Here is a 22,912-nt window from a genome sequence, read left to right as displayed (position 1 = left end):
AATTAACTGATAACTGACACAGACATGGTGGCATAGCAAGAAGATCTGAGTACTGTAAACCAAGAGGTTTGTGAGTTCAAAGCCCAGGTGAGGACATCTTAAATAATAATTACTGTATACATGCACAATGTAGTCAAAGTGTGTCCAATATGTAAGTTGAAAACACCACTGTATGTGAAACACCACTGTCTGTGAGTATCCCTAAACTTGCCAAATAAAGGTTGACCGATTAATCGGAATAGCCGATTAATTAGGGCCGATTTCAAGTTTTCATAACAATTCGTAATAGGCATTTTTGGACACCGATCATGGCCGATTACATTGCACTCCACGAGGAGACTGCGTGGCAGGCTGACTACCTGTTATGCGAGTGCAGCAAGGAGCCAAGGTAAGGTGCTAGCTAGCATTTAACGTATCTTATAAAAAACAATCAATCTTAACATAATCACTAGTTAACTACACATGGTTGATGATATTACTAGTTTATCTAGCTTGTCCTGCGTTGCATATAATCGATGCGGTGCCTGTTAATTTATCATTGAATCATAGCCTACTTCGCCAAATGGGTGATTTAACAAGCGCATTCGCGAAAATAGCACAATAGTTGCACGAATGTACCTAACCATAAACATCAATGCCTTTCTTAAAATCAATACACATAAGTATATTTTTTTAAACCTGCATATTTAGTTAAAAGAAATCCAGGTTAGCAGGCAATATTAAACTAGGGAAATTGTGTCACTTCTCTTGCGTTCATTGCACGCAGAGTCAGGGTATATGTAACAGTTTGGGCCGCCTGGCTCGTTGCGACCTAATTTGCCAGATTTTTACGTAATTATGACATAACATTGAAGGTTGTGCAATGTAACAGGAATATTTAGATTTAGGGATGCCGTTAGATAAAATATGGAACGGTTCCGTATTTCACTGAAAGAATAAACGTTTTGTTTTCGAAATGATAGTTTCCGGATTTGACCATATTAATGACCTAAGGCTCGTATTTCTGTGTGTTATTATATTATAATTAAGTCTATGATTTGATAGAGCAGTCTGGCTAAGTGGTGGTAGGCAGCAGCAGGCTCGTAAGCATTCATTCAAACAGCGCATTCGTGCGTTTGCCAGCAACTCTTCGCTGTGCTTCAAGCATTGAGCTGTTTATGACTTCAAGCCTATCAAGTCCCAAGATTAGGCTGGTGTAAACGATGTGAAATGGATAGCTAGTTAGCTATACTGTTACACTGGCAATACTAAAGTGCCTATAAGAACATCCAATAGTCAAAGGTATATGAAATACAAATCGTATAGAGAGAAATAGCCCTATAATTCCTATAATAACTACAACCTAAAACTTCTTACCTGGGAATATTGAAGTCATGTTAAAAGGAACCACCAGCTTTCATATGTTCTCATGTTCTGAGCAAGGAACTTAAACGTTAGCTTTTTTACATGGCACATATTGCACTTTTACTTTCTTCTCCAACACTTTGTTTTTGCATTTTTTAAACCAAATTGAACATGTTTCATTATTTATTTGAACCTAAATTGATTTTTTATGTATTATATTAAGTTAAAATAAAAGTGTTCATTCAGTATTGTTGTAATTGTCATTATTACAACAAAAAAAGAATAATAAATATGCCGATTCATCAGTATCGGCTTTTTTTGGTCCTCCAATAATCGGTATCAGCGTTGAAAAATCATAATCGGTCGACCTCTATTGCCAACAGACAAAAAGAGCTGGAAATGAATCAGTGGTTCACCAATCAAGGTCTTGATGTTCTTGACAACAGTAACAAGGTGTGAAGTTTAATGAAATATAAATTCTTTGGACAATATTTCTTTGGGACAATCAGACGACATCCTGACAACTGATACACAGAAATGTTCTTGCAACATTTCCATGAAACGTGTCTAGAACATTAATATCTTGTTTTGTGGGAAAATGGCATCCATATCCTGTGTATGTTTGGTGGGACGTTGAGGGAATATTCTCCTAACTGGACACATGAATGTTCTTGCAATGTCCGATATAACACATCTAGAACATTGCTGAAGTATATTCTGTGAACATTGCAAACAAGTTCTAAATCAGTTCTGCTTGACATTGAGGGAATGTTCACCTAACTTAACACCAAAATATTCTAATATTCTTGCTAACATAGATAGAATGTTCACCTAACTAACGGGAAAACTGAACACTCAAACATTAGAGTAACATTACAAAAACTCTTTCTCTCCCTAGAATTGTTAGCTGGATTTCTGAAATGCAAGTTTGAGAGAGATTCATTCATTGATTAGTCGGTTTTTAATGGTTTTCTTCAGGGTGAAACCAAATAATAATTCTGTGACGAAACAGACAGTATTTATGGGAAACATTCATTCAGCCAAGTTTTTCCTTAATGGCTACATGTCCCAGAGTTCCTCGGGGTCGTAACCCTTATGTGATTGGATAAGCAAGCGGAAGCATTGTTTACAGAGGAAACGTCATCGTGAGTAGAGGTAGGAATGTACTAAATCGTAAATATGCAATATTATACTCCTTAACGTACCATTGTAAAATATATATACATATGGTTACGATGGTGAAGAAGTAATTTAGCTTTAAGTATTGAAATATATATAGAAAACATAATTCAAATGTCACAATGCGTATAATTTCGGTCTGTAACTGTTAGTTAGCATTATGCTAGCTAGCTAACGCATTAACTTAGCTGACTAGCTAGCAAGCTAACGTTAGCTTTATCACTGAAGTAAAAATGTTTTTTTGCTGCTAGATAAGCAAACATCATGCTGATATTAAGTAAACAGTTAGTGAGCGAACGGAGTAGCTAGAAGTAAAAAAAAAAAAAGTGTCAATGCCTCTACATTCGTGTTAGAGAGGGCGCTGACAAGAGGCTTAAACGGCGGTGATACGTTGCCTTCAAAGTATTCATACCCTTGATTTATTCCGCATTTGTTGTTACAGCCTGAATTCAAATTGGTTTAAATACAATTCTCATGCGTCTATTGTTACACACAATGCCCCATAATGACAACGTGAATACATGTTTGGATCGTGCAACATTTGCCCATTTTATTATTTTCAAAATTCTTTAAGCTCTGTCAAATTGGTTGTTGATCATTGCTAGACAACCATTTTCAGGTCTTGCCATAGGTTTTCAAGTAAATTTAAGTGAAAACTGTAACTCGGCCACTCAGGAACATTCACTGTCTTCTTGGTAAGCAACTCCAGTGTAGATTTGGCCTTGTTTTTAGATTATTGTACTGCTGAAAGGTGAATTAATCTCCCAGTGTCTGGTGGAAAGCAGACTGAACCAGGTTTTCCTCTAGGATTTTGCCTGTGCTTAGCTCCATTGTTTGTTTTTTTTATCCTGAAAACTCCTCAGTCCTTAATGATTACAAGCGTACCCGTTACATGATGCAGCCACCACTCTGCTTCAAAATATGGAGAGGGGTACTCAGTAATGTGTTATATTGGATTTAACCCAAACATAACACTTTGTATTTAGGACAAGATGTTAATTCAATCAATAAATCATTTTTTTTCATAAAGCCCTTTTTACATCAGCAGATGTCACAAAGTGCTATACAGAAACCCAACCTTAAACCCCAAACAGCAAGTAATGCAGATCTAGAAGCACGGTGGCTAGGGAAAACTCCCTAAAAAGGCAGGAACCTAGGGAGGAACCAGGCTCAGAGGGGTGGCCAGTCCTCTTCTGGCTGTGCCGGGTGGAGATTATAAGAGTACATGGCCATTTAAGGACAGATTGTTCTTCAAGATATTCAAACATTCATAGATGACCAGCAGTGTCAAATAATCACAGTGGTTGAAGAGGGTGTAACAGGTCTGTACCTCAGGAGTAAATGTCAGTTGGCATTTCATAGCCGAGCATTCAGAGGTCGAGACAGCAGGTGCAGTAGAGAGAGAGTCGAAAACAGCCGGGAAAAGGTAGCACGTCCGGTGAACAGGTCAGGGTTTCCTAGCCGCAAGTAGAACAGTTGAAACTGGAGCAGTAGCACAACCAGGTGGACTTGGGACAGCCAGGAGTCATCAGGCCAGGTAGTCCCGAGGCATGATCCTAGGGCTCAGGTCCTCCGGGAGTGGAGGGAGAGAGAGATAATTAGAGGGAGCATACTTAAATTCACACAGGACACTAGATAAGACATGAGAATTACACCAGATATAACAGACTGACCCTAGCCCCCCGGCACATAGACTATTGCAGCAAAGATACTAGAGACTGAGAGAGGGGTGTGTCGGAGGACACTGTGGCCTTGTCCGACAATACCCCCCAGACAGGGCCAACCAGGTAGTATATAACCCCACTAGAGGGATATCAACAGCACCAATTTACTACCCTGAGACAAGGCTGAGTATAGCCCACGAAGATCTCCACCGCTCAAGCCTGAGGGGGTGCAAAACCGGACAGGAAGATTACATCTGTGACTCAACCCACTCAAGTCACGCACCTAGGGACGGCAAGGCAGAGCACTAGTAAGCCAGTGACTCAGGCCGCGTAATAGGGTCAGAGACAGAGAATCCCAGTGGAGAGAGTGGAGCCGGCCAGGCAGAGACAGCAATGGCAGTTCGTCGCTCCAGTGCCTTGCCGTTCACCTTCGTACCCATGGGCCAGACTACACTCAATCATAGGACCTACTGAAGAGATGAGTCTTCAGTAAAGAGTCTGCGTCTCTCACATGGATATGCAGACCATTCGATAAAAATTTAGCTCTATAGGAGAAGGCCCTGCCTCCAGCTGTTTGCTTAGCAAATTATAGGGACAATGTGTCTTGTGACAGTAGCGTCCGTGTAGGTATGTACGGCAGGACTAAATTGGAGAGAGCGGTAGGATCAAGCCCATGTAATGCTTTAGCAGTAAAACCTTGAAATCAGCCATTGCCATAACAGGAAGCCAATGTAGAGAGGCTAGCACTGGAGTAATATGATACATTATTTTGGTTCTAGTCAGGATTCTAGCAGCCGTGTTTAGCACTAACTGGTGTATTTAGTGCTTTAACCGGGTAGCTGGAGAGTAGAGCATTGCAATAGTAAAATTAACAAAAGCATGGATTAGTTTCGGATTTTTGCAATGTTACGAAAGTGAAGAAAAGCTGTCCTTGAAATATTCTTGATATATTCGTCAAAAGAGACATCAGGGTCCAGAGTAACGCTGAGGTCCTTCACAGTTTTATTTGAGACGACTGTACAACCATCAATAATAATAGTCAGATCCAACAGCAGATCTCTTTGTTTCTTGGGACCTAGAACTAGCATCTCTGTTTTGTCCGAGTTTAAAAGTAAAACATTTGATGCCATCCACTTCCTTATGTCTGAAACAGATGCTTCCAGGGTAGGCAACCTTGAGGAACGCCTATTACAATTGATTTGTCAGAGGCCAAAACATCCACAGAGACGAACTGATATCTTTACGACATATAAGATCTAAACCAGGCAAGAACTTGTCTGTGTAGACCAATTAGGGTTTATAATCTCTCCAAAAGAATGTGGTGATCGATGGTGCCAAAAGCAGTACTAATGTCTAGGAGCACGAGGACAGATGCAGAGCCTTGGTCTGACGGCATTAAAAGGTAATTTCACACCTTCAGGAGTGCTATGATGGGGTCTAAAACCAGACTGAAGCATTTCGTATACATTATTTGTCTTCAGGAAGGCAGTGAATTGTAGCGCAACAGCTTTTTCAAAAATGTTTGAAAGGAATGGGAGAGTTGATATAGGCCGATTTGTAGTTTTTTACATTTTCCATGTCAAGGTTTGGCTTTTTCAAGAGGCTTTATTACTGCCACTTTCAGTGAGCTTGGTACACATCCGGTGGATAGGGAGTCATTTATTATGTTCAACATAGGGGGACCAAGCACAAGAAGTAGCACTTTCAGAAGTTTAGTTGGAATAGGGTCCAGTATGCAGTTTGATGGTTTAGAGGCCATTACTATTTTCATAAATGTGTCAAGAGATACGGGATTAAAAAACTTGAGTGTTTCTGTTGATCCTAGGTCCTGGCACTTCTGTGCAGACTCGGGACAACTAAGTTTTGGAGACATACGCAGATTCAAAGTGGAGTCCGTAATTTGCTTTCTAATGATACTGATCTTTTCATCAAAGAGGTTCATGAATTTATCACTGCTGAAGTGAAAGCTATCCTCTCTTGTTGAATGCTGCTTTTTAGTTAGCTTTGCCACAGTATCAAAAATAAATGTTGGATTGTTCTTATTCTCCTGAATTAGGTTGGAAAAATAGGATGCTCGAGCAGCAGTGAGGGCTCTTTGATATTTCACGGTACTGTATTTCCAAGCTAGTCGGAAGACTTCCAGTTTGGTGGAGCGCTATTTCCGTTCCAATTTTCTGGAAGCTTGCTTCAGGGCTCGAGTATTTTCTGTAAAACAGGGAGCAAATTTCTCGTGACAAATGTTTTTTGTTTTTAGGGGTGCGACTGCGTCAAGGGTATGATGCAAGGTTAAGTTAAGATCCTCAGTTAGGTGGTTAACTGATTTCTGTACTCCAACGTCCTTAGGTAGGTGGTGGTAGTCTGGAAGGGTGTCTAGGAATCTTTGGGTTGTCCGAGAATTTATAGCACAGCTTTTGTTGATCCTTGGTTGGGGTTTGAGCAGATTATTTGTTGCGATTGCAAACTTAATAAAATGGTGGTCCGATTGTTCAGGGTTATGAAGAAAAACATTTAGATCTACAATATTTATTCCACGGGACAAAACTAGATCCAGGGTATGACTGTGGCAATGAGTACAGTAGGTCTGGATGACATGTTGGACAAAACCCACTGAGTCGATAATGGCTCCGAAAGCCTTTTTGAGTGGGTCTGTGGACTTTTCCATGTGAATATTAAAGTTCAAATGTTTTTATATTACCTGCCATGACTACAAGGTCCGATAGGATTTCAGGGAACTCAGTGAGGAACGCTGTTTACGGCCCACGAGTCCTGTAAACAGTAACTATAAGTAGGCTGCATAGATTCCATGACTAGAAGCTCAAAAGATGAAAACGCAGTCATTTTCTTTTTTGTAAATTGAAATTTGCTGTCCATAAATGTTAGCAACACCTCCACCTTTGCAGGATGCACAGGGGATATGGTCACTAGTGTAACCAGGAGGAGAGGTCTCAATTAACACAGTAAATTCATCAGGCTTGAGCCATGTTTCAGTCAGGCCAATCACATCAAGATTATGATCGATCAGTGATTAGTTAATTGACTGACTTCCTTGGAAGTGAGGGATCTAACATTAAGTAACACTATTTTGAGATGTGAGATCTCAATCTCTTTCAATAATGACAGTAATGGAGGAGGTCTTTATTCCAGTGAGATTGCGAAGGCGAACACGGCCATGTTTTGTTTTGCTTAGCCTAGATCGAGGCACAGACAGTCTCAATGGGGATAGCTGACCTGACTACACTGACTGTGCTAGTGGCAGACACTAAGCTGGCAGGCTGGCTATCTCATTGTGGAGCTAGAGGAGTTGGAGCCCTGTCTATGTTCATAGATAAGATGAGAGCACCCCTCCAGCTAGGATGGAGTCGTGTCACTCCTCAGCAGGCCAGGCATGGTCCTGTTTGTGGGTGAGTCCCAGAAAGAGGGCCAATTATCTACAAAATCTATCTTTTGGGAGGGGCAGAAAACAGTTTTCAACCAGCGATTAAGTTGTGAGACTGTAGAGCTCATCACTCCCCCTAACTGGGAGTGGGCCAGAGACAATTACTCGATGCCGACACATCTTTGTAGCTGATTTACACGCTGAAGCTGTGTTGCACTTGGTGACCTCTGACTGTTTCATCCTAACATCGTTGGTTCAGACGTGGATAACAATAACCCTATACTTTCTACACTCGCCAGTTTTAACCTTAGCCAGCACCATCTTCAGATTAGCCTTTACGCTGGTAGGTCTGCCCCCTGGTAAACAGTGTATGATCGCTGGATGATTCTTTTTAAGTCTAATATTGCGGGTAATGAAGTTGCCAATGACTAGGGTTTTCAGTTTGTCAGAGCTAATGGTGGGAGGCTTCGGCGGCTCAGACCCGTAGCGGGTGGAGGAGAAACCTGAGAAGGCTCGGCCTCTGACTCCATCTCGTTGCTTAATGGGGAGAACCGGTTGAAAGTTTCTGTCGGCTGAATGAGCAACACCGGTTGAGCAGGGCGGAACACTCGAGGCTGTAATCCGAGCGTACTTTGCCACATTTTTTGACAGTATTACATTAGCGCCTTGTTGCAAACAGGATGCATGTTTTTGATTTTTTTGATTCTGTACAGTCTTCTATCTTTTCACTGTGTAAATCGGGTTAGTATTATGGAGTAACTACAGTGTTGTTAATCCATCCTCAGTTATCTCCTATCACAGCCATTAAACTCTGTTTTAAAGTCACCATTGCCCTCATGGTGAAATCCCTGAGCGGTTTCCTTCCTTTCCGGCAACTGAGTTAGGAAGGACGCCTTTATCTTTGTAGTGACTGGGTGTATTGATACAACATCCAAAGTGTAATTAATAACTTCACCATGCTCAAAGAGATTTTCAATGTCTACTTTTTATTAGTTTTACTAATAGGTGCCTTGTGGTTGAATCTGTGTTTTGAAATTCACTGCTCAACTGAGGGACCTTACAAATAATTGTTTGTGTGGGGTACATAGATGAGGTAGTCATTAAAAAATCATGTTAAACACTATTATTGCACACAGTGAGTCCATTGCCATAACAAAGGAGTTGAATACTTATTGACTCAATACATTTCATCTTTTCATTTTTTATTAATTTGTGAAACATTAAAAAAAAAAAAAAAAATCCACTTTCACATTATGGGGTATTGTGTGTCGTAGGCCAGTGACAAAATCTACATTTTAATCCATTTTAAATTCAGGCTGTAGCACAACAAAATATGGAAAAAGTAAAAAGGTGTGTGAAAACTTCCTGAAGTCACTGTAGATGACTGCTTCCATACAGCTGTTACACAGTAGGTAGTGTAAAGCATAGCAGAGAATGTTCGACCAACCTTTACTTGGTGATACTTCTTCAATTGCTGACTTGGAAGACAAACACATCACTGCCATTTCAAAGTGTAGCTGGGTCATTCTCACGAAACTGTAAAAAATTATAATAATCCTTGTAAATCTTTCCACCCAATTTTCTCTTGAATCACTGAGATTAGTCTGTACATATCTATATTTTAATTATAGTTTTTTTTATCAGATTATGCATTTTACCAACATTTTCACAAAATTCTCATTACCTTAACAGTTCAAAAAAGTAATATACAAATCAATATTTCTAATATTTTTTTGCAATTGCTTACCTGATGAAAAGGTCTGAGTTAAACATAACACTGACAGCTTTCGCACAAGGTGCTTGAGGTGCTTAAAGTACTTTAATTTGGCACTCTGAAATTCAAGTCCTGGAATTCCTTGAAAATCTGACATTTTCTCAACTTGGTACTTGAAAAGTACTTGAATTAAAATGAGTGGAACAGAAAATGGTCAAATATGTTTATAAAAAAATATTAGAAAAATATGTTGGTCTTGCAAATGAATTTCCAGGCAGACTATTGAGTTTTATTTCCTCACGTGTTTTGCGCTCTGGTTGCCAGGCGAGCTCGCTCATTCCACCCACACCGCCACTCAGCCAGGCAGTTACAGAACTGACTGATTAGGCGCTGCCAAACATCACATCGATAGCTAAAATGCTGGGCAAATGTAGATTCAACCCTGCTTTTTTTTGCGTATGGAACATTTCTGGGATCTTTTAGTTCAGTTCATGAAACATGTGACCAACGCATTACTTGTTTTATATTTTTGTTCATTATAGTTTACCCACCTTTTTTTTTTAACCACTACATCACTGAACCCAACCAACCCACACCGTGTAAGGTGCAAAAAAAATGCTTCAGACTTCGACATTGCCAGCATGGGTGAATCGTCCCTGAAGAGCCACATGAAGGGGGAGAGACACAATGCTGCATCCTGCTCTGGCGCCAGTTCTACATTGTGACATTTTCTCTTCAACAACCTCAAGTGCTTTTTTGCCAATCTCCTCAGTCAGGGGCGCCCGCCATAATCCGCTTTATCAAGCGGAAGCCCATCTCCTGCCGTTGTGGTGACCGTTCGCGTGCCGTTTTCCTCACACAGCCCACCCACCCTTCTCCCGACCGGTGATACTATAAAGCTTCCAGTTGGAAGCAAGATGCTTTTTCGTAGCTGTTAAGTAGTAGATTCTCAAATACCCCAAAATATAAACACAACATGCAACAATTTGGAATATTTTACTGTTACAGTTCATATAAGGAAATCCGTCAATTGAAATTAATTCATTAGGCCCTAATCTATGGATTCCACATGACTGGGAATACAGATATGCATCTGTTGGCCACAGATATCTTAAAAAAAGGTATGAGAGTGGATCAGAAAACCAGTCTTCTTCGCGTCTCCTTCGCATAGAGTTGATTAGGCTGTTGATTGTGGCCTGTGGAATGTTGTCCCACTTCTCTTCGATGGGTGTGTGAAGTTTCTGGATATTAAGAGAACTGGAACACGCTGTTGTACATGTCGATCCAGAGCATCCCAAACATGGTAAAAGGGTGACATATCTGGTGATTATGCAGGCCATAGAAGAACTGGGACATTTTCAATTTCCAGGAATTGTGTGCAGATCCTTGTGACATGGGGCTGTGCATTATCATGCTGAAACTTTGAGGTGATGGCGGAGGATGAATGGCATTACAATGGGCCTCAGGATCTCGCCACAGTATCTCTGTGCATTCAAATTGCCATTGATAAAATGTAATTGTGTTCATTGTCCGTAGCTTATGCCTGCCCATATCATAACCCCACCGCCACCATGGGGCACTGTGTTCACAGTGTTGACAGCAAATCGCTCGCCCACACAACGCCATACATGTGGTCCGTGGTTGTGAGCCCTGTTGGACGTACTGCCAAATTCTCTAAAACAACGTTGGAGGTGGCTTACGGTAGAGAAATTAACATTAAATGATCTGTCAACAGTTCTGCCAGACATTCCTGCAGTCAGCATGCCAATTGTATGCTCCCTCAAAACTTGAGACATCTGTGGCATTGTGTTGTGACATTTTAGAGTGGCCTTTTGTGTGTAATGATCATGCGGTTTAATCAGCTTCTTGATATGCCATATCTGTCAGGTGGATGGATTATCTTGGCAAAGGAAAAAATACTCACTAACAGGGATGTAAACAAATTTGTGAATTTTTGTGCATATGGAAAGTTTCTGGGATCTTTTATTTCAGCTCATGAAACATGGGACCAACACTTTACATGTTGCATTTCATATTTTTGTTCAGTGTACAATACTATCATTAAGCTGGAATTGTTTAGGAATATGAATGGGATTCGGCTATTTCAGCCACACCCTTTGCTAACAGATGTTTAAAATCGAGCACACAGCCATGCAATCTCCATAGACAAACATTGGCAGTAGAATGGCCTTACTGAAGAGATCAGTGACTTTCAACGTGGCGCATCTGGCAGTCCGACGGTCAACTCTGGGTTTGGCGGATGCCTGGAGAACGTTCCTGCCCCAATGCATAGTGCCAACTGTAACGTTTGGTGCAGGAGGACTAATGTTCTGGGGCTGTTTTTCATGGTTCGGGGACCCTTAGTTTCAGTGAAGGGATATCTTAACGCTACAGCATACAATGACATTCTAGATGATTCTGTGCTTCCAACTTTGTAGCAACCGTTTGTGGAAGGCCCTTTCCTATTTCAGCATGACATTGCCCCCGTGAACAAAACGAGGTCCATACAGATATGAATTGTTGATCGGTGTGGAAGAACTTGACTGGCCTGCACAGAGCCCTGACCTCACCCCCATCGAACACCTTTGGGATGAATTGGAATGCCGACTGCGAGGCAGGCCTAATCGCCCAACATCGGTGCCCGACCTCACTAATGCACTTGTGGCTGAATGGAAGCAAGTCCCCACAGTAATGTTCAAACATCTAGTGGAAAGCCTTCCCAGAAGAGTGGAAGCTGTAATAGCAACAAAGGGGCGACCAACTCCATATTAATACCCATGATTTTGGAATGAGATGTTCCATGAGCAGGTGTCCACATATCAGTTTGTGGCGATATCCTGCCATCTGGTGGCGACTAGAAACAATTGCAAAATAAGAACTATTACAAATTGATGGTCCTTGAAAAGAAATACACTACATGACCAAAAGTATGTGGACACCTGCTTGTCAAACATCTCATTCCAAAATCATGGGCATTAATATGGAGTTGGTCCCCCCCTTTGCTGCTACAGTGCCTTGCGAAAGTATTCGGCCCCCTTGAACTTTTCGACCTTTTGCCACATTTCAGGCTTCAAACATAAAGATATAAAACTGTAATTTTTTGTGAAGAATCAACCACAAGTGGGACACAATTATGAAGTGTAACGAAATTTATTGGATATGTCAAACTTTTTTAACAAATAAAAAACTGAAAAATTGGCCGTGCAAAATTATTCAGCCCCTTTACTTTCAGTGCAGCAAACTCTCTCCAGAAGTTCAGTGAGGATCTCTGAATGATCCAATGTTGACCTAAATGACTAATGATGATAAATAGAATCCACCTGTGTGTAATCAAGTCTCCGTATAAATGCACCTGCTCTGTGATTGTCTCAGAGGTCCGTTTAAAGCGCAGAGAGCATCATGAAGAACAAGGAACACACCAGGCAGGTCCGAGATACTGTTGTGGAGAAGTTTAAAGCCGGATTTGGATACAAAAAGATTTCCCAAGCTTTAAACATCCCAAGGAGCACTGTGCAAGCGATAATATTGAAATGGAAGGAGTATCAGACCACTGCAAATCTACGAAGACCCGGCCGTCCCTCTAACCTTTCAGCTCATACAAGGAGAAGACTGATCAGAGATGCAGCCAAGAGGCCCATGATCACTCTGGATGAACTGCAGAGATCTACAGCTGAGGTGGGAGACTCTGTCCATAGGACAACAATCAGTCGTATACTGCACAAATCTGGCCTTTATGGAAGTGGCAAGAAGAAAGCCATTTCTTAAAGATATCCATAAAAAGTGTCATTTACAGTTTGCCACTAGCCACCTGGGAGACACACCAAACATGTGGAAGAAGGTGCTCTGGTCAGACCAAAATCGAACTTTTTGGCAACAATGCAAAACGTTATGTTTGGCGTAAAAGCAACACAGCTCATCACCCTGAACACACCATCCCCACTGTCAAACATGGTGGTGCCAGCATCATGGTTTGGGCCTGCTTTTCTTCAGCAGGTGCAGGGAAGATGGTTAAAATTGATGGGAAGATGGATGGAGCCAAATACAGGACCATTCTGGAAGAACCTGATGGAGTCTGCAAAAGACCTGAGACTGGGACAGAGATTTGTCTTCCAACAAGACAATGATCCAAAACATAAAGCAAAATCAACAATGGAATGGTTCACAAATAAACATATCCAGGTGTTAGAATGGCCAAGTCAAAGTCCAGACCTGAATCCAATCGAGAATCTGTGGAAAGAACTGAAAACTGCTGTTCACAAACGCTCTCCATCCAACCTCACTGAGCTCGAGCTGTTTTGCAAGGAGGAATGGGCAAAAATGTCAGTCTCTCGATGTGCAAAACTGATAGAGACATACCCCAAGCGACTTACAGCTGTAATTGCAGCAAAAGGTGGCGCTACAAAGTATTAACTTAAGGGGCCTGAATAATTTTGCACGCCCAATTTTTCAGTTTTTTTATTTGTTAAAAAAGTTTGAAATATCCAATAAATTTCGTTCCACTTCATGATTGTGTCCCACTTGTTGTTGATTCTTCACAAAAAAATACAGTTTTATATCTTTATGTTTGAAGCCTGAAATGTGGCAAAAGGTCAAAGTTCAAGGGGGCCGAATACTTTGGCAAGGCACTGTATGTTAGCCTCCACTCCTATTTTTGAGTTGCACCCCCTTTTCCCCTCAGAACAGCCTCAATTTGTCAGTTTATGGACTCTAGAAGTTATTCCACACTGATGCTGGCCCATGTTGAATGTGAAAAACCCATCAGCGTTGCAGTTCTTGACTCAAACCGGTGCACCTGGCACCTACTACCATACCCTGTTCAAATGCACTTAAATATTTTCTTGCCCATTCAGCCTCTGAATGGCACACATACACAATCCGTGTCTCAGTTGTCTCCAGGCTTAAAAGTCTTTAACCTGTCTCCTCCCCTTTGTTAGGTTCTGAACATATTTCAAGCTAGAATCCAACACTTGGTGAAAGCTATGTCATGGAAAGAGCAGGTGTTTCTAATGCTTTTACACTTTGTATTTTGTTTTATTCAAATAAAACATTTCATAAAATGACCCGAGAAATTAATCCAGACGCATTTCGGTAATGAGACTTTGGGGTGAAAATGTTTAAAAAATTGTTAAATGTTAATTTATTTAAAATAAGACACTTTCCTAAAAACTACACATCTTAGTCCTCAGAATGATAGTTGATTTTTTTCAGATGCATCATGGTTTTGTAACTCAATTTGCTACAGACATTTTAAAACTGTTTTAATGAGAATCCCCCTGCTAGCTGAGATTTGAGAGCTCGAGACCACTGCTCTGGCTAGCTATGTGAATTATATTATCTCTGGTCACTGGTATCTCAGTGCACTGTGACATAGTCTATCCTTAGGTTAAACTGAGATGCAGGTTAAATTGACAGAATGTACAACTGACTACAACGCCTTCTTATGTGAAGTTTTGTACAGGGAGAAAATTGTATGGATTCCACAGCAGAAAAGGAGTCCGAGGCACTCCTTGACAAGATGACCAACTCTCTAACCAATGCTATGAGAGTATCCGAACAGCATGAATGTCCAGACAGCCAAAGCACAGCAGCCCACAGGGGTGCTGAGCAGGAGGACGATGCCTTCTTTGACTGTGAGGAGTCTCTGGATGGAGCAGACGGCTCCATGGGTGACAAGGAAAGGAAGACTGACTGTTCAGAAGCCCCACCGTTATGCCAGGGAGCAGAGGGAGACAGTAAAGAGACAGTCAGATTGAACAACTCACAAAACACAAAGGAAGAACACATCAATGCAGAGTTGTCAGGGGTGAGAACGACAATATTGGAAGATAAAGAGGGGGAGAGAGGTGAAGGAATGGAGGAGGAGAAAGAGAGTTGGGATGAGTGCACTGAAGAAGACATGAGTTTGGCAGTTGAAGGGGGAGATTCTGATACTGAACTGAAAGGAGAAGAGAACCCAGCTCCTGAGTTTGACGAGGAGTATCTGAGAGAAGTGGAGAAAGTCCTGACAGAGGAAGAAAAGGAGGTGAATTGTATCCTAGTCTAAACATTAGTTTACGTGTTTCTGTTATAATAATAACTCACCAAAATGCAAGATGCTTTTTTTCCAACTTGAAACTCTACAACCATCACTTGGTGCTTAGTAAGTTGACATTGCAAAAGCTCCCCATCTTTCGTGTTTAATGTTTTGTTTCCTTTGTGCCATAGAGCCGCAGAGAGGAGAGCATGACACTAAAGGACAAGGGGAACAGTCAGTTCAAGAGTGGAGGTAAGCTGCTGTAGGCTAAACTGCTGTAGGACGGCTGTTAGAGGAAACGTGTTAAATAGGAATTGTCTGACCCTTTATCTTCCTAGCGCACACTGAGGCAGAGGAGTCTTACACGGCAGCTTTGGGAGTGTGCCCTGTGTGTTACAGCAAGGAGAGGGCTATTCTCTTCTCTAACCGTGCTGCTGCCCGCCTGCACCTGGTAAGACTGATAGTAACAATAAACTTAACCAAGTGGGGAATTCTGAGGACCTATCTGAGTTTATCTAGTTGATTGTTATTACCCTCCTGAGGTTTTCTACATTTCTGTTTGTTTTGTCAAAATACCTTCTCAGACGGCTACCTATATAAATTATAACATATGGCTAAAGTGTACCTTTTATGGCACAATTGTATCAAGTAAACTATCTTCTACTATTGTGAAGTCATGTGCCCTGTTTAGTGGTGGGGCAAAAAGACGCAGAGCTCTTGTGACACCTAGTGGTACTCCACTGTAGCTATAGGTTTGAATGGGAACTATGCTCTTGCCTGATTCATTCGAGTCCTGTGTGTCAAGACATCAACAGGTCATTTGGAGTTGATGATGTCATCTCATAACTTTTCCACCCAAACAAATGTACAACACCTAGACAAATACACAACAAAATGCAGACTGAGTTTCAATCAAACCTTTTTCCCCCGCCAACAGGATAAGAATGAGAAAGCCATTGCTGACTGCACAAAAGGTGAGACTGTTAAATCTGTATGTATTGTAATTCAACCATGTCAGATGATTAAACTGCCTGGGACCTGGTGTCCTACTTTACCAGTGTATGGTGTGTAGCGAACACACTGCCCGCTCCAGAACCCCCCCCCATGTTTCTACATATTTTCTGTTCACCCAAACCAGGTGTATCCGGTAAACTGCAGTTGCTAATATCAAAATCACCAACACCAGGTGCAGATTTGGGTGAATTACATTTATTCATACCCATTGCTACATAACTAGCACTCTGAACATTTGTTTCCTTGTTTTTTTCACCTCCAGCTATAGAGTTGAACCCAAACTACATGCGGGCGATCCTGCGGAGGGCAGAGCTCTATGAGAAAACAGACAAGCTGGATGAGGCTTTGGAAGACTACAAGGCTGCTCTGGAGAAAGACCCAAACCTGCCTGTAGCCAGAGAGGCCTGCATGGTTAGTGGCAAAAACTGACATTTAACTCAAAGTAACGATTTAGCGGAACAGAGAAAGCTTGCACTTAACGGTCACTATTCAGTAGATGCACATAGTTCCCTTTTAACACTTGGAGACTACTGTATAAGGGTTGGGTTTTACATGTTGTTAGAGTTGCCTTGGATGAGTCATTATTAATCCATAATCAAGATTTTGATATGAGGCCCACTTATTTGATAATTTCATTGATCTTGCTCGTTCAATAGCTAGGGTTTGAATGAATCATCACTGTTTAACTTGCAATATTGATGTGAGGCAAAGTGAAATGGCTTGGACAAAGTGTTTTTCATCTTTCCATTCAATGAGGCTGTCTGTGCTGTAGTTGGAGTTGGCTGTATCTGTGTCAAGGGTAGAGAACTTTTTTTTTTTTCTGAATGAGGCCATGCATAGCAACAGGAGCCAAGCAGCAGCTCTTACTAATGTAGCCATGAGGAGGCGGCTTACACAACACAAGCTCACAGCGCCTGCATCTCAAATGGCACCCTATTACATATATAGTGCACTAAGTAGCAGAGCAGGGATGATAAACCCAAAATGATCGACACCGACCGCTTATCGCAGGCATTTTGCTGATATCGTTAATTACGATAAGTCGCCTATACTAGAGAAATGTGAAGTTTGAAATGAAATAAGTTTGCTAATATGGGTTGTTAATGGAACAATTGTTGGCTACAACCATCAAACCAGTAGTAGTAGTAGTTTAAAATATAATAATAATAATTGGTGCTCGACATTAATGTTATAAACGTATCGTTCTATTTATCATTATCGCATTAATTCAGGCAATTTATCGCAATATGGATTTCTGTCCATATTGCCCAGTTCTTAAAAAAAAAAAAAATGTAACCTTTATTTAACTAGGCAAGTCAGTTAAGAACAAATTCTTATCATACAATAACGGGCTAACCCGGACGACGCTGGGCCAATTGTGTGCCGCCCTACGAGTGCGCACAACTAGTGCACTTTATAGAGGATTAGGAACCATTTGGAACGCGGTCGGCCCATCTTGGCCTGGCCTGAAACAGAAGAGTAGACCGAGGCAAGGAAAAGACAGATAGAGGAAGGAGTATAGTGCAATTACTTTCATATGAAACTACACCGGCAGACACTAAATGGTCTCAAAATACTCTGTCTAATGTATCTCCTCCGGCCCTGACACACACACGCGTACCCAAGAATCAACTCCACTCCTCCCAAAAGCTCCACACTTCCTTTGTTTGGTCTAGAATGGATAATGTGAGATGAGAGCAGTAACAGAACCTTCAGAAAGTATTCATACCGTTTGACTTATTCCACATTTTTGTTGTTACTGCATGAATTAAATATATATTTATTATCTGCCAATCTACACACAATACCCCATAAAGACAGTGAATTGTTTTTAGACATTTTTGAGACATTTTCAAATTGATTGATTAAATGAAATACAGAAATATCTCATTTACATAAGTATTCACAACCCTGAGTCAATACTTTGTAGAAGCACCTTCAGCAGTGATTACAGCTGTGAGTCTCTAAGAGTTTTACACACAGATCTGTCAAATTGGTTGTTGGTCATTGCTAGACAACCATTTAAGTCTTGCCATAGATTTTCAAGTAGATTTAAGTCAAAACTGTAACTCGGCCACTCAGGAACATTCACTGTATTTTTGGTAAGTGTAGATTTGTCCTTGTGTGTTAGATTATTGTCCTGCTGAAAGGTGAATGCATCTTCCTGTGTCTGGTGGAAAGCAGACTGAACCAGGTTTTCCTCTAGGATTTTGCCTGTGCTTAGCTCCATTCCATTTATTTTTTTTATCTTAAACTCCCCAGTCCTTAACAATTACAAGCATACCAATAACATGATGCTGCTGCCACCACTATACTTGAAATATGGAGAGTGGTACTCAGTAATGTGCTATGTTTTGGGAAAATCCAATAACACTTTGTATTCAGGAAGAAAGTGAATTGCTTTGCCAAATATTTTTGCAGTATTACTTTAGTGGCTTGTCACTCTGTCAATCAGGTTAGTATTGTGGAGTAACTACAGTGTTGTTGATCCATCCTCGGTTTTCTCCTTGCACAGCACAGCCTTTAAACTCTGTAACTGTTTTAAAGTCACCATGGTGAAATCCCTGAGCGGTTTCCTTCTTCTCCGGCAACTGAGTTTGGAAGGACGCCTGTATCTTTGTAGTGACTGGGTGTATTGATAGAACATCCAAGGTGTAAATAACTTCACCATACTCAAATAGATATTCAATGTCTGCTTCTTTATTTATTTTTTGTGATCTACCATTAGGTGCCCTTCTTTGCAAGTCATTGAAAAGCCTCTCTGGTATTTGTGGTTGAATCTGTATTTGAAATGTACTGCTCAACTGAGGAACCTTACAGATAATTGTATGGGTGGGGTACAGCGATGAGGTAGTCATTCAAAAATCATGTTTATCACTTGTTGCACACAGAGTGAGTCCATGCAATTTATTATGTGACTTGTTAACCACATTTTTACTCCTGAACTTATTTAGGCTTGCCATAACAAATGGGTTGAATACTTATTGACTCTAGACATTTTCTTTTCATTATTAATTCATTTGTAAAAAAAAAAATTAAAAGAACATAATTCCACTTTGACATTATGGGGTATTGTGTGTGTACAGTGAATTCGGAAAGTATTCAGACCCCTTTACTTTTTCCACATTTTATTACGTTACAGCCTTATTCTAAAATTGATTACATTTCCTCATCAATCTACACACAATACCCCATAATGACAAAGAGAAAGCATATTTTTAGAAATGTTTGCAAATACATAACAAATTAACAGAAATACCTTATTTACGTAAGTATTCAGACGCTTTGCTATGATACTCGAAATTGAGCTTAGGTGCATCCTGTTTCCATCGATCATCCTTTAGATGTTTCTACAAATTGATTGGAGTCCATCTGTGGTAAATTCAACTGGACATGATTTGGAAAGGCACACATCTGTCTATACAAGGTCCCACAGTAGACAGTGCATCTCAGATCAAAAACCAAGCCTTGCCGTCGAAGGAATTGTCCGTAGCGCTCTGAGACAGGAATGTGTCGAAGGCACAGATCTGGGGAAGGGTACAAAAACATTTCTGCACCTTTTTAAAGGTCCCCAAGAACACAGTGACCTCCATCATTCTTAAATGGAAGGAGGTTGGAGCCACCAAGACTTTTCCTAGAGCCTGCCGCCCGGCCAAACTGAGCAATCGGGGGAGAAGGGCCTTGGTCAGGGAGGTGACCAAGAACCCGATGGTCACTCTGACAGAGCTCCGGAGTTCTTCTGTGGAAATGGGTGAATCTTCTAGAAGGACAACCATCTCTGCAGCACTCCACCAATCAGGAATTTATGGTAGATTGACCAGACGGAAGCCACTTCTCAGTAAAAGGCACATGGCAGCCCGCTTGGAGTTTTCCAAAAGGCACCTAAAGGACTCAGACCATGAGAAACAAGATTCTCTGGTCTGATGAAACCAAGATCGAACTCTTTGGCCTGAATGCCAAGCGTCTCGTCTGGAGGAAACTTGGCACCTTCCCTACGGTGAGGCATGATGGTGGCAGCATCATGCTGTGGGGATGTTTTTCAGCGGCAAGGACTGGGAGACTAGTCAGGATCGAGGGAAAGATGAACGGAACAAGGTACAGAGAGTTACTTGATTAAAAACCTGCTCCAGAGCTCTCAGGACCTCAGACTGGGGCGAAGGTTCTCCTTCCAACAGAATAACGACCCTAAGCACACAGCTAAGACAACGCAGGAGTGGCTTAGGGACAAGTCTCTGAATGTCCTCGAGTAGCCCAGCCAGAGCCCGGACTAGGTCCCGATCGAACTTTTCTGGAGAGACCTGAAAATAGCTGTGCAGCGATGCTCCCCATTCAACCTGACAGAGCTTGAGAGGATCTGCAGAGAAGAATGGGAGAAACTCCCCAAATCCAGGTGTGCCAAGCTTATAGCGTCATACCCAAGAAGACTCGAGGCTGTGATCACTGCCGAAGGTGCTTCAACAAAGTACTGAGTAAAAGGTCTGAATACTTATGAAAATGTGATATTTCAGTTTTGTATTTGCAAAAATGTCTCAACCTGTTTTTGGTTTGTTGTTAGGGGATGTTGTGTGTAGATTGAGGAGGGAAAAAGCAATTTCATCCATTTTAGAATAAGGCTGTAACGTAACAAAATGTGGAAATAGTCAAGGGGTATGAATACTTTCCGAATGCACTGTAGGCCAGTGAGGAGAAATCTCAATTTAATCCATTTAAAATTCAGATTCAAACACAATTTTTTTTAGAAAAAGTTAAGGGCCGTGAATACTTTCTGAAGGCACTGTATGTCCTTGGAGGCATGCCTAGATATAATATGCCAATAATTATAAAGCAGAGAAAAGGAGTCCTTCTGACCTGAGGTGGATAATGACATATTACTGTGATGGATTGAGGGGAAAAAACCTGTGGGGTGGCCTAGTGGTTAGAGCGTTGGGCCAGTAACCGAAAGGTTGCTGGATCGAATCCCCGAGCTGACAAGGTCAAATCTGTCGTTCTGCCCCTGAGCAAGGCAGTTAACCCACTGTTCCCCGGGCGCCGAAGACGTGGATATCGATTAAGGCAGCCCCCCCCGCACCCTCTGGTTAAATGCGGAAGACACATTTCAGTTGAAGGCGTTCAGTTGTACAACTGACTAGGTATCCCCCTTTCCCACTACGTCTGTCCAGGGGTTAAGGACAAGTGTAATGCAATAGTCCCACCACAGTGACGTTGTCAAGACAACCAGGGGGTAAAGTAGTAACACCATGTCCTTGAAGTTCTATTCCAAACAAATTAAGGTTGTGAGATCAGATGGAGCTGAATCAAATCTGATATGCACTGTTGTGTGTGTGTGAAATGTTGGGGCCACAGAATAGTAACCAGCCACCTTGACTAACTGACTCTCTTTCTCTCTCCTCCATACAGCGGCTTCCACAACAGATCCACGAGCGAAATGAGAAGCTGAAGGAAGAGATGATGGGTATGAGACCTTTTTTATATTTTTCACCTACTGCTTTTCTCTTGCTTTGCGTAGATTGCTCCCCCAGGGGAACGTTTCAAAAGGCTAGAGACTAAAGTACATTCACTGATCAGCAAGAAACACTGAACACTGAATGGTGCACTGTGATATGTTAAATAAGATTGTTAGCAAGTGAGGGTGGCCGCAACATGCCATTGCAGATTTAGGGTGGTTCTGTTCCATCATGGTCACCTATAATGTTGTGTGGCTCCAGCTGTTACTCACTAGGCTAGGAGTGGTAAACCAGAAAGCAGTGTGTAGGTAGGAAAGAGAAAGGTTGTTTAATAATACGGACCTAAATGGAAATGTTTTCATGTGTTATTGGTCATTTTATTGTTTTCATCACAATTTTTGTCATAATTTAGCCTTCATGTATTTTGCCTTTACCCTGTCTGTTTGTCCATAGGCAAGCTGAAGGACCTGGGCAATATGTTCCTACGGCCTTTTGGTCTGTCCACCTCAAACTTCCAGGTGAACCAGGATACAGGCACTGGATCCTACTCCGTCAACTTTGTTCAGAGTCCAAATAACAACAACAGATAACAGCATGACAAGCCAGTCTGAGAGCCGTCACACCTGGCTGGCCTTCCATCCCCAGAGCTAAGAGACTGACACCCAGGACCCTCCACTGGTGTGTCAGAGGTCTGAGTGGAATCCGTTTGAAATCCACACGACAAATGAGTCTTTCATGGTTAAATAAGATGTGATAGTGTGTGTGTGAGAGTGTACTGTCTAACAGTCTGAAAAGTCAACTGTGTTTCCTAAGGGTGTAGCCATTAAATGATCAATGACTGTTACTTTGCAGCGTTGTCCTTGTTTTTATATGAAGCTATTTCCTTTGCCACTTCTTTGATGTCAGGATGTAAGGATTGAAAGTCATTGGCCCCATAAACACTCAGGTTATACTGATGTACAACACATTTGACAACTTCTGAAGAATGTCTGTGGTGTCACACCTTTATGTCAAATATGTCAAATGTGTACAACCTCAGTGTGTACAGGGCCAGAGTGTAGTTGTTAAATTGTGTTGAAAAGATGAACTACTCTGTAGGCCTTTTTCATTTGCTTAAATATTCAGAGGATATGCATATTGGTGTCAAATGGTGAATTACAGTAC

General features: G+C 41.4%; 1 protein-coding gene across 1 annotated transcript; it reads left to right on the top strand.

The window, feature by feature from the left end:
* The first annotated feature begins 2,411 nt into the window (after positions 1–2,411).
* Positions 2,412–22,597, top strand: ttc1 (tetratricopeptide repeat domain 1). Its single transcript, XM_014136661.1, has 8 exons — positions 2,412–2,499; positions 14,726–15,299; positions 15,482–15,542; positions 15,629–15,741; positions 16,228–16,264; positions 16,567–16,715; positions 21,702–21,756; positions 22,202–22,597. The coding sequence occupies exons 2-8, from the start codon at positions 14,748–14,750 to the stop codon at positions 22,336–22,338; spliced, it is 1,104 nt and encodes a 367-aa protein (XP_013992136.1). The 5' UTR covers positions 2,412–2,499; positions 14,726–14,747; the 3' UTR covers positions 22,339–22,597.
* The last annotated feature ends 315 nt before the right edge of the window (positions 22,598–22,912 follow it).

The sequence above is a fragment of the Salmo salar genome, chromosome 13 (assembly GCF_965601325.2).
Source record: "Salmo salar chromosome 13, fSalSal1, whole genome shotgun sequence".
Classification (NCBI taxonomy): domain Eukaryota; kingdom Metazoa; phylum Chordata; class Actinopteri; order Salmoniformes; family Salmonidae; genus Salmo; species Salmo salar.
The sequence above is the reverse complement of the archived record's forward strand: the minus strand, read 5'-3'. Positions and strand labels throughout refer to the sequence as shown.

Coding starts and splice junctions, on each gene's coding strand:
- ttc1 (XM_014136661.1), top strand. CDS start 14,748: ATGGATTCCACAGCAGAAAAGGAGTCCGAGGCACTCCTTGACAAGATG. Junction 16,716..21,701: donor TAGCCAGAGAGGCCTGCATG/GTTAGTGGCAAA, acceptor TCCTCCATACAG/CGGCTTCCACAACAGATCCA. Junction 21,757..22,201: donor GCTGAAGGAAGAGATGATGG/GTATGAGACCTT, acceptor GTTTGTCCATAG/GCAAGCTGAAGGACCTGGGC.